This window comes from Marmota marmota, unplaced genomic scaffold (genome assembly GCF_001458135.2).
Source record: "Marmota marmota marmota unplaced genomic scaffold, marMar, whole genome shotgun sequence".
Taxonomy (NCBI): domain Eukaryota; kingdom Metazoa; phylum Chordata; class Mammalia; order Rodentia; family Sciuridae; genus Marmota; species Marmota marmota.
The window spans coordinates 1,685,920-1,697,969 of NW_025999896.1; the positions used below are offsets into that span (position 1 = coordinate 1,685,920).

At 44.2% G+C, this 12,050-nt stretch overlaps 1 protein-coding gene across 8 annotated transcripts in view; it reads right to left on the bottom strand.

Moving 5' to 3' along the window:
• Myh10 (myosin heavy chain 10) overlaps positions 1-12,050 on the bottom strand; it is a 135,402-nt gene that overhangs the window by 12,652 nt on the left and 110,700 nt on the right. For all 8 annotated transcript variants that reach the window (XM_048798052.1, XM_048798053.1, XM_048798054.1 and 5 more), the window contains 7 exons: positions 10,770-10,914; positions 9,284-9,490; positions 6,636-6,740; positions 5,261-5,413; positions 4,622-4,870; positions 3,836-4,048; positions 1,705-1,917 (listed from right to left, as the gene is read on the bottom strand). In XM_048798052.1, coding sequence (XP_048654009.1) covers positions 1,705-1,917; positions 3,836-4,048; positions 4,622-4,870; positions 5,261-5,413; positions 6,636-6,740; positions 9,284-9,490; positions 10,770-10,914 — 1,285 coding nt within the window. The remainder of the gene's footprint in view (positions 1-1,704; positions 1,918-3,835; positions 4,049-4,621; positions 4,871-5,260; positions 5,414-6,635; positions 6,741-9,283; positions 9,491-10,769; positions 10,915-12,050) is intronic.

Below are 12,050 nucleotides of genomic sequence, written 5' to 3' on the forward strand. Positions count from 1 at the left end.
GAAAAAGGGCTCTTTATTTTTTAAACAGCATCCTAATGCCTCAGTCACCAATGATGAACTAAAAATGAGGACTAGACTCAAAGACACTGAGTTCTAAGTTCTGAGCTCATGAGTTCCTGAGGCCTTGGGCTTAGGTGGTGGTCTCACAGTTTGGGGCTTTGAACAAGGACTCTCCATGAATGGACAGGTGGCTTGTGGGGTGGGGGGCAGCCTGGGAAGGAAGTGTTCTGGGTAAGGCCAAGAAGCCTGGGGAGAAAGGTGGCTCACATGAGCCTCTCCAAGTGGGAGAACAAGGCCTCTCCTGCTCCTGCTTTTGCAGGAGTTGGTGGTGGGGGCAGCTGCTTCCATGCAATATACAGGTATTTGCCTGCTAGCTTTATGCTGCACAGACCTGGTCTATACCTCTAGCCTGAGATAATAAGAGGCTCCTTAGGTATAGCCATTTCCTTTCTATTTGTTGTAAGTACAGTGGTTTTTTCAAATGTGTCTACAAATTTTTTCAAATGTGTCTACAAATTTTTTGACACTCCCTCTTCAAGAGTCAGAGCCTGGGCTGGGGTTGTGGCTCATAGAGCACTTGCCTAGCACATGTGAGGCACTGGGTCTGGGTCTGACCCTCAGCATTACATAGAAATAAATAAATAAAATAAAGGTATTGGGTCCATCTACAACTAAAAAATATTTAAAAAAAAATTTAAAAAAAAAGTTAGAGCTTAATCTATTGCATGTGGACCAGAGTCGATGACTTCTTTCTAATGAATGAAAAGGAAGTGACCTGAGTGTGACTTGAGAGACTGGATCATAAAATGCACACAGCTTCCTCCTTGCTGGCCGGCCCTCTTGGACCTCTCACTCTTGGGGAGACTCTCTCCAGGGCACTCAAGCAGCCTAGGGAGAGGTTCCTGAGCTAGCGCTGAGGCTCCCACACTCGGGAGTAAGGTGTCTTGACTCACTCCTCCTACCTAGCTCAGGCCAGTAGGTGATGCACCTGGGCCCAGATCTTGATGGCGTCAGAATCACCACACTGAGCTGCTCCAAATTCCTAACCCATAGACACTGGGACATTATAAGTGTTGATTCAATAAGCCAGTAAGTTTGGGGCAATTTGTCATCCAGGAATAAATGACTAGTAGAGCTAATGTTAACAGAATGAAAAAAAAAAAAAAAGCAAAATTAAATATATCTCAAATCCAAGGCTTATTACCATGGACTCCAAGGAACTGTCAAAATATCCAGTTAGGTAAGTTTTAAAGAAAACTTTCAAATTAGAAGTTTAATGCATATTCAGAGAAGTACACGAATTGTAGGAGCTTAGCAACTTTTTAAAATAAAAAAATGTAAATATTTTCTTAAGAGTGATGAGAAGACGACCTGTGGTGTGACCTGTAGAAACCTGCAGCATCCTCTGGTCTGGCATGTAGTCCTTTTTTGCTGTACCCACAAAGAACTTGAACTTCACTACACAGCCTCTTGAGGTTCCACTGAGGGCTTTTCAGTTGAGAAGTAACCTGGCTTACTGTAAGCAGTCATGATGTTGTTTGAGAAATAGGAAATTTAAATCAGTTACAGTGAATTCTCAAATGACTGAAAAATCTAATTTTCTTCTAGCTGATGTGCCTGAACACAAATACACAAGATCTTGAGCCAGGAATGGTGTGGAGAATGCGCAGGTCCTGGTTCTGTAGGTTGCTTCTTTCAACCTACCTGTTTAATCAGCAGACGCTTCTTTTCTTCATTCTGCTCATCTCTGGTTTGCAAGTCCCTCTCGAACTGGGCCTTCATGGCCTGCATGTTGACCTCCAGGCGCAGCTTGGCATCTTCCGTGGCCTGGAGCTCATCCTCTAGCTCCTCCAGCTGGGTCCTCATTTCTTCCACCTGCTGCTCGAGGGCCCTCTTGGATTTTTCAAGTTCATGAACCTAAACCACAGGAAGTATCAGGGAAGAAGTTGACTCTTGGCAGAAACACAGGTTAAAGATAGCCGTCCTTATAGGCCCCTCTGGTCACCCCGGGCCAGCATCTGACACATGTATACATATCCTTCCCTGTCTCTCCAGGGCTGCTATTCCTCATCTCAGAGATAAAACTTAAAAGTGCAGTACCAACTTCTTTTATTCACATGTGTCCCATAATCATCATCCTCTGATGACTTTTGTGTTGAGCTTTCATAAAGCCCAAGAACAGAGAAAGTGGAGCCGTGTCAGAGGAACGGTATGATGGTGGGCCAGTTGCCTGCTGTGTGTGTTAATACACACTTTTTTTTTTTTTTTTCTTATACTGGGAATTGAACCCAGCGTTTCTTTACCACTGAGCTACATCCAATTCTTTTTACTTTTCATTTTGGGACAGGGTCTAAGTTGCTGAGGGTCTTAATAAATTGCTGAGGATGACCTTGACTTTCTGATCTTACTGCCTCAGCATCCTCAGTCCCTGGGATTACAGGTTTGTGCCATCATGCCTGGCTGAGAGCACACCTCTTCCTGCCACAGAAAACATCACTTGCACTGGAAAGGCCATGAGCAAGGTGGTTGGGCCTGGGAAGAACAGGACAAACACTTACTTCTCTGTGCTGAATGCTTCCATCTCCTGTCCTATTCCATCCTCATGACCTTTTGAGCTAGGCCAGGTGGTGGAACGTGTCGCCTGTGGGGTCCATGACCATATCACTTCTCACAGGGAGAGCAGAGGAAGACTTAGGACAGGAGGGTACACTTTCTAAGCAGTGTCTGGCACTCAGAAGACACCAAAGACATGTTCATGGAAGGAACATGTAGGTGTTGATTATTCTAGGGAATCTAGTGTGGAACCAATTGTAGAGTTCTCGCTCCACATCTTACTATGTAATCATGGTCATTTCTACACTGGGTGGCTTCTTCTTGTTTATGGGGCTGGTTCCCTTGGCACCAGGATGTAGGAGACCCAGCAGGAAAGTAGGATAGTCTTTGTTCATTTATGGTGTGGCCAGACAGCTGGCATTCCATGAAAATGAGAACTTCCCTTCATATAGGGCTTCGTGCTTTTCAAAGAAGATGTAGTATCTTTATGAAATAGTGACATGGTCATGGACCCTACGGGGACACATGACAACACCTGGCCTAGCTATGGCCCATACAACATCCATATGACAGATGAGGATATTTAGGCTTTGAGAGTTTAAGAGGCTCCCCGTGGTCAGCATGGAAGCTAGTGGAAGAGCCAGGCTGAAACCTTAGCTTTGAACGCCAGGCCCAGGTTTCTTTTGCTGCCCTCAATATATCATATAGCAAGGGAGGGATGCATGTGGGGTACACAAAAAGCACCAAGGCTCCTGTGGAAGATGTATGCACTAGAAATAAGTGCAGTGCAGCAAAAATTTCCAAACTCTGAATAAACCCCCAGAGCACAGAAGCAAACAGGGAGCCTCCCTGGGGAGCCAGGTGTAAGGGAGCTGCTGCTTCAACCACTGTCCTCAACCCCAGGGACCTCGTGGTACCCTGGTTTGTTTAGTAGCTACTGATGACTACAGAAGAGAAAAATTCTGTTGTTGAAGGTCCCCCTACCTGGAAGGAGTCAGGGCAAGGAGGGCCAGTGAAAGAGACAAGAATAGGGTGTGATCGCCTGCAGTGCTTGCTGTGAGAGTGCCAGGTCTGGCTTGGCACAGACAACAGAGAAGAGTCACGGAGGAACACCTGACAGCTGGCCCTGGTCACACACAAGCTGAGAGACTTCAGCACCCTATTCACACACACAAGCTGAGGCTCTCCCAGGACTTTACTGTGGGCCTGCACCCCTGGGTCCTTCAGGCCGGCGAAGGGTCCACCTGGGGCTACTCTCCGGTGCAGCTAGCAGGTGACTTACGTTCTTCCCCACATCGTCTTTGGAGCTCATCAGGTCTTCCATGTCTGCTCGGAGCTGCTTGTTCTGCCTCTCCAACTCCTCCTTGGCCTCGAGGGCTTCCTCCAGGGCTCGCGACAGGGAGAGGGCTTTGGTTTCTTTCTCCCTGGCCTCTGCTTCAGCCCGGTCTCGCTCTTCTGCATAGCGAGCAGAGATGTTCTTTTCTTCTGCTAACAGCTGTGTGGAAAGGTGTAAGGGAAGAGTAAAAAAAAAATAAACAGCATTTGCTGGGAGTCCAGCTTCTTGACCTGTTACCATGGGTCAAGCATCCCTAGTTTAAACATGTAAAACTTTCTGAGTGCCAATATGATGCCCAAAGTGGAAAATTCCACATGTACCTCATGATGGGTTGCAGTTAAAATGCACATACATTAAGCACATCGGTGTAATCACTCAGGCCATCACCACAAAGTGAATGTGAAACCCACATGAATTTCATTACAGGTGGATCCTGTCTCCAAGATATTATGCAGTTGCAAATATTCTAGAACTGGAGAAAGTCCTAAACCTAAAACATCTTTGCTCCTAAGCATTTCAGATAAGGAATACTAAACCTATAATACATTACAGGTGTTTTATCTCTGTTTTTATCTTTTTCTTTTCCATTTTCGAATTTTTATACAAACTCCTTATTTTTCATTGCCTTTAAACAGGAAAACATTGTTTTAAACCAAAACAACAAAAGTGAGAGTTCTGTCGGGGGAGGTGATGTGAGGTGTGGGGGCTGGGGCAGTGGGTGCAGCCTCCCACCTGATCGAACTTCTTCTGCTTCTTCTCCAAGTTGGAGACCACCTGGCGCTGGTGGTCCAGGTCCACTGCCAGGTCATCGAGCTCCTGTTGCAGGCGGTTCTTGGTCTTCTCCAGCTTGTCATAAGCCAGGGCCTTCTCTTCCAGGCGCTGGCTCAATGCCTCCACATCCTTAAGAAGTTTCTTTTTGGCTTCTTCCAAACTCTCAATTGTTCCCAAGTCATCATCTACCTTCTTCTTGGTGTCAGCCAACTAGGCATTGGGTAAGGAAAAACAAAAAGTCAATGTAAAGAACTTGACTAGTCTTTGCATTAGAGGGGTAAAAGTATTTTGTTTTTTAATATTATAAATCAACTCTACATGATTTTAAATCAAAACAATTCCTTAGCTACCAATCTGTACAATGACGATGGGATTAGACCTCACACATTGCCACTGTCCCATGTCTTTAAAGGTCTCTGACATTATGACCAGCACAGGATCTCAGCATTTGGCTGGGCCACAGAAAAAACATGTAACGGGCTTAATATAGTACAACCTAGTTAAGTGCCCCAAATGGAGGTGAGACAGTCCGCACAGCAGGGACACTAGTTGCTAAGGGTGCACATCTAGGCCACACTGCTCCCTAAGGAGGACACACACCTGGGACTGCAGGGCCAACACCTGCTTTTCCAGGTTCTTCCTGGCCTCTTCCTCCTCCTCCTGCTGCTCTTGAAGACTGTTCTTCTCCTCTTCCAGTTGTCGGATGCGACTGCTCAGGTTCAGTTTTTGGCGTGTCTCCTCCTGAAGGAGCTCCTGTTTGTTTGTTTAAGAAGTTAATACTTAAGTTATATCAATTATCTGAGTTTAATCCTGAGCACCACAAAAACATAAAACAGAAAAAAAATTAAAAATCACTAAAACAAAAATTTCATGTCATAAACAAAGGTTTCAGTGGATGAGAAATACCCAGTGACATTAACAAATGCAAATGACTTAAAAATACACATGATGATTTTGTAAAAGCTGTTCATTCACCCAAATATTGCTTCAAGCTAGTTCTTGAAGCCAGGGAACAGGCCCAGGGCCCTGCAAGGCACCTGCCATACCGTTTCTTCCTGTAACCCCCTGTTCCCTGAGCCTCAGTCCCTTCGAGAATCTCTTCTTCTCCACTCCCCTGCCCCGTCTCAGTTCAGGAGCTTGGCATTTCTCACTAGGATAACCTCTAGTCTTGAGCACCCCCTTGATCATTTGTCCTTTCTATCTTTTGCCAAGTTAACTTCTCCAAAGTATAAGTACAAATATGTCTTTCCTGTTACTTTCAGACTTGAAAAGTTTTGAAGGCATCACATTGGCTCTTGCCTCCTCCTTTACTCTTGCTGACTAGGATGTGTTTTATCACAGCATATGCCCTGGTTACACTGAACTTGTCCCAATTAATCTAACCTGCTTCCTGTTTTGAGATTTTTACTCTGTATCCCCAGTACCTAGCAAATGAACACTTACAAACACTTGCAAATTTAATAAATATGTAAAACTCCAAGAAAAAAGTACCACATTATTTCAATTAACTTGTATATGACATAGAAACATCTTAAACAGAAGGCTGAATACAATTCTTACCAGTATAATAAGCAAGGACCAATCCACCCTTCTACAAAAGGGACTTTTTTTTTCAGGTCAGTATAATGAAATTTCAACCATAATTAAATAATTTTATTTAAAATGGTGCAGTAAGACCACTGTTGGGGTATACCACTGGCAGGGCAGTGCCCATGAGTGTTGATTAGTGCTGCCTCCCAGGCCACCCACATGCTTGTAGGGCACAGGACCTGAAGGTTCTGTGAGATGTTGAACCTCAGTGGAAATTTCCTGAGTAGCAAGGCTGGTTACAGAGCAAGATGGTCTCAGCACCAGTATAACACAAAATTAGTAAGAGGTGATGCTACAAAAGGTGGTTCTGGAATTGGCATATTTTACCAGTTTATGTATTATAAAATGTCAGTTATTACTGAAGACCCTCACCCCCCTGGAATACCTGTGTATCCTGCAGTTGAGACTCGAGACTAGCTGCATCCTTAGCAAATTTAATACCCTTCTTCTCTGCTTCTTCCAAAAGGGTTGAGACATTATCCAACTCATTCTGCAAGGAGGAGTAAAAGATTGGATTCAATTCAATTTGACAAGTAAGCAAATAAAAAGATCTAGAATCATAGCTCTTTAACAGATCACAAATACAGCAGTGTTTGTGGGTTCGAACTTAAACTCAATTAAGGAAGACTTTCACCACCAAGAGTCTGTTGCCTTTAAATAGTGCTCAAATAAGTAGGTGCTGATACCTGCCCCACAGACATCTCATTAGCCTCTCCCTACTGACTGGGTAGGGAGAAGGACAACGATGGGTGCAATGGACTACCTGGTTTTACTTTCATCATGAAGAGACAAAAATGACATCAAGTCCTTTAAAAGAGTGACTGCTATCCTGTGTGAGGAGCCCAGCAGGTTTTATCTGGTCCTTTCCATACCAAGATGCATTAGGCATCTGCTTTGGGACCAATAAAATACATATTCTCATTGAATTTGAAAACATTATTTTAAGGGACTCAAAAGTTTAAAAAAAAAAAATATATATATATTTATTTTAGTTGCAGATGGACACAATATCTTTATTTATTTATTTATTTGTGGTGCTGAGGATCGAACCCAGTGCCTTATACTTGCTAGGCCAAGCGCTGTACCACTGAGCCACAACTCCAGCCCCAAGGGGCTCAAATTTTAATTCTAGTATTTAGTCAAAAGTTCTTTTAGCTTTTAAAAATCTGGTATTATAAATTCAGCATGAATATTTAGCCATTTTTATGGTCAGATTTCAGGAGTAATGTTAAATTTTTTTTTCTGCCTCAATTAATGATAGCTCTAAAATATTTTAGAAAACCTAAAATATTTTAGAAAATTGCCATGGTATAAGATGCTTTATAACTTTTTGTGAGGACAATGGATGGATATAGAAAGAAAAGAGAGTAGGGGGGCTGTCTTCTTGTCTGTCCTCTGTCAGGTGAGCAAAGGAAAAGTGTATGGAGGACACATCTGCACAAGCCAATGATGTCTCTCTCTCTCTTTTTTTTTTTTAGCAATATACTTAAGAGAGCTCACACTTCTCCAGTCTTGGAAACAGTGTGGTGGGGAAGGGCTCTGGAGTCAAGCGAGGCAGACTGTCTGCCTTCAACCCAAGCTCTGCAAACTGTTGGTAAGCCACCGAGGGAGGCAGTCCTTAGCTTCATTGAGCCTCAGATTTCTCACCTATCAGATGGGGCAGTTTGGTGTGAGGACTTCATGGGGAAAGTATGTACAGGAGTCTAACATAGGCCTGGTACAGCTCAGGGGCCCAGCTGGTCACTCCTGTGGCCTCTTTGATGTGCTCAGAGTTTATACTACAGTTTCTAAGATCTTCTGTTTTAGGAATATCTTTCCAGATTTGTGAGAACATGTGCGCACGCGTGTGCACCCACACACACACACACAATTTCAGCACATATGTGTTAGCATAGCAGGTCCAAGAATACTCTCTTGAGAAAGACTCGCTTGTGTTCTCTAGCTGGAATCTGAGAACGTGGACTTTGGGAGGGCTCCCACCATTCCCTATGTAATAAGTGTGGCCCAAATAGCTTATGTATCTAAGCTATTTGAGCAAATGACATTGGTTGTGCTGAACACCTGCTTTCCTTCTGTGAGTCTGGACTCTTGGGATGTGTTGAGCAAAGTGCTTCTGGGACCAGCCCCAGTAAGAACCCGACACAGCATCTCTAACAAGCTGCTTGGAAGACAGCACCTCACACACAGGGTCAGGAAGCTGCTGGAGGAACTGAGAGCATCTGTGACTGCACTGGAAAGGACTCCTGCCACTGTCTGTTGGTTTCTCAGGATCTTAGCCCAGGTACCCTTTGCTTTACTAAACTTGCTTTTTATCCTTTACTGTAATACACCACTGCCACGAGGAGGACTAGGTGCTGGGTCCTATACATGCTCCTAGAGAATCACCAAACTGCGTGGTCTCGGGCCTCTTAACAATATGGTTCTGTCATTTTTTTCATTTCTGGGTACGGATTGAACCCAGGGCCTTGTACATACTAAGAAAGCTACACTCCTAGTGTATAATTCTTTTTTTTTTTTTTTTAATATTTGTTTTTTAGGTGTAGATGGACACAACACAATGCCTTTATTTTTATGTGGTGCTCAGGATTGAACCCAGGTCCTGAGCCCGTGCGAGGCGAGTGCTCTACCGCTGAGCCACAACCCCAGCCCCAGGTTGTACTAATTTATACTTCGCCTGTGCATAAAACCCAGTTTTTTCCAATTTTCACCATTACTCGTCTGACTTTTGCCCATTGCTCCTACTGTTTTATCTACAAGGCTAAAGGAGAAGGTGAAACTGTGCTTAGACCCATTCAAGGAACTATCGCCACAATTCACGGCAGCACTGGTGAGGTTAAGGCTGAGTTATGCTGTCTTGTTCTGAACGATTATTTACCTTCATCAAAGTAACATACACTAGGGACACCTAAGAGTCGTGTACTCATGATGGTGATTTTCAGGTTTATAATAGCACATCAGCTGTGGGTCCCTTAAGGTCATACGGGTACAAACGCTACACCATGGACTGCCCAGAGTCATGGCTTTCCAGCTTACCTGGAGCTTACTTGCTTTCTCAGCCAGCTCCACCCTGAGTCTGTCACCTTCTGAGACCTTGGCGTGGAGTTCTTGGACCTGGGCATCGAGCTTCTTCCTTTTGTGCTCAGACTCGGCCTTGACCTGTTGTAGCACCTTCACCTCACATGCCAGCTCCTTGTTGTCTGTCTCCAGCCCCTGTTTGTTCTTCTCCAGATTTGCTTTGAACTTGGAGAGGGGAAGGAAAAATCACCAGTCATTTTATAATACTCCATTAAAAAGGTCTGTTTGATATAACTTTGATTAAATTGTTCATTGATTTAGTGGAATAATAAAATAACTGGACTTTGAGCAATTTCCTTGACTCCAGATAATTCTATTTGAATATTATTTAATTATATACATAGGGGTTGGAAGGAGACATTCTAAAAATGGTAGATGATAAGGCTATTAACTTGATGAGAGATTTTCATATCTTCTCAGCTCACAAAGCTACAGATATTATTCATTTCCTTAAAAATATCAATGTAATCATATTTCTCCTTGCAGGGTGGGGGAACCAAACTGCCCATATCCAATAAAAACAAGTATCGTTAAAGAAAAATGCACTTTGGTGAATGGGTATTTGCAACAGGGTGGGCCTCTGAGGACTGCCATAGGGAGGAGCTGGGTATAGTGGGATGGTTATTCAGGGCTCTGAGGCCCGACTGCTTGGGCTTCTTTCTGTCTGCCCTTCCACTTCCTAGCTGTGTGACCTTGGCTTAGTTACCTTATGCGCCTGGGCCTCAGTTTCCCTGTCCTTTAAGAATGCTATAATCTAGACCAAAGAAGGCTATGCATGGAGGGTACTTAGCACACACTGACACTGTAACAGGTACGTCACAAGGTGAGAGTGGTTGGGTACAAAGAAGAAAGATGGGAAACCACACAGAGAGCAGAGGTGGGAACAATGGGAAGAAGATGGCCTGCACAGGGTGGTTGGAGCTGGAGGAGAGTAGAGAAGTATGAGCAGGCCGGAAACCCATGAGACACAGGAGGGGAACGACAGAGTGAATGGCAGTAATGTGTTTGGTGGCCAAGATAAGAACAGAGGCAGAATGGACAAGGAGGAGGAGATGCATCTAAGGAAAAGGAATGTCACCAGGACTGTGACCTGCTGGCAGCAGATGAGTGACAGGAGAATGTCCAGAAAACCATTCCAAGTCTTTGAGCTCAGTCGCTGGGAGAATGATGAAGTTAGTGCCACCATGGGGAGGAAGACGGGTGTGGTTTGAGGTGGAAGCTGGGCCCAGCCAGTTCTTTCATAAAGACAACTCAAGGGCACATGCTTCTCTCCGCTGGTAAGTAATGTGCTTTTTAGAAAGCCCAGGAGCCATCAGGTCCCCTGAGCCTACTACAGTGCTGTGCAAAGGCCGGACAGTATGGGACTGAATGGACAGCCAAGTAGGAGGGGGTCTGCTGATGGCGGATTTTCTCTGGGACATGAGCACATGTTAGGGTCCCCTACCCTTTTAGCCTGTTCCAGTTGCTCGGAGAGTTCCTCCAGGGCTGTCGCATGTCTTTGTCTCATGTCCTGGATTTGAGCTTCATGGTTCTTAGTTTCTTCCTCGAGAGCTTTCTTCAGCTCTGCCACTTCCTGTTCCCGTTTTGTGCTAGAGAAATATATGGGACGAACCATCAGAATTGTTCTGCGCAGTCATGAATTAGTTAATACATCATGCTAAATGACCAGCTCCAGTGCCAGCAGACTCAATAAAACCAGAAAGAGGTTAAGTCCTGAAGAGGCTTGTAAGAACCAAATCAATCAGGGATGCCAAAAGCAAGCCTTTTTCTCACCATCCATGTAAAGCAGTCACAGTTAGCTAACATACTCCCCAAACTCTATCAGGAAATGGCTACGGTTGGGAGGAGGCATCATCTTTTGAAGGGAGAGGAAGATTAGAAGGCAGTCAGAAGGGTCACATTCCTGGTTAAGAAAGGATCTCTGGTGTGTGATATGAGGACACAGTAGATAATAAGTGTACAGAATATAAATGTTTTGAAGTTCTATTTAACCTGCACTTATAAGTATGAAGATCACTTAGTATTAAATACCTTATCTAGCTGGCATGGTGGCCTATAATCATAGCTGCTTGGGAGGCTGAGGCAAGTTCAAAGCGAGCTTCAGCAAGTTAGTGAGGCCCTAAGAAACTTAGCAAGACCTTGTCTCTAAATAAAATATATAAAGGGCTGGGGACATGGCTCAGTGGTTAAGCATCCTTGGATTCAATCCCTGATACCAAACAACAACAACAACAACAACAAATCTCATCTATGGCATACAAAGGGAACCAGAATAACCAAGTTATTTTGCTAAGTAGAAGTGAATTCACTCCCCCATCACTAGTCATTCTTTTAATTCATTAAGTTGAGTACCCTAAGCACACAGCTTGATAAAGGTGGAAACTGGGGGCTGGGGATGTAGCTCAGTGGTAGAGTGCTTGCCTAGCATGCATGAGGCCCTGGATTCCATCCCCTAGCACTGTAAACAACAACAACAACAAAAAAAAAACCTCAAAAAACCAACAACTCAATACCACCCCTGCTTAGACTTTTATTAACATAGTTTCACTTACTGTAAGCTCACAAAAATCCTGAAACACATCACTGGCAAACTTGCTCTATATTTTAAACCACATAACCATATAGAAGGGTGACTCACACACTGATTCCTGCATGGACACATTTTCCCTCCCTTTACCAGGGGAGCAGTGAGCTCCAGAGGCTGAGATCACTGCTAAGAGAAAGG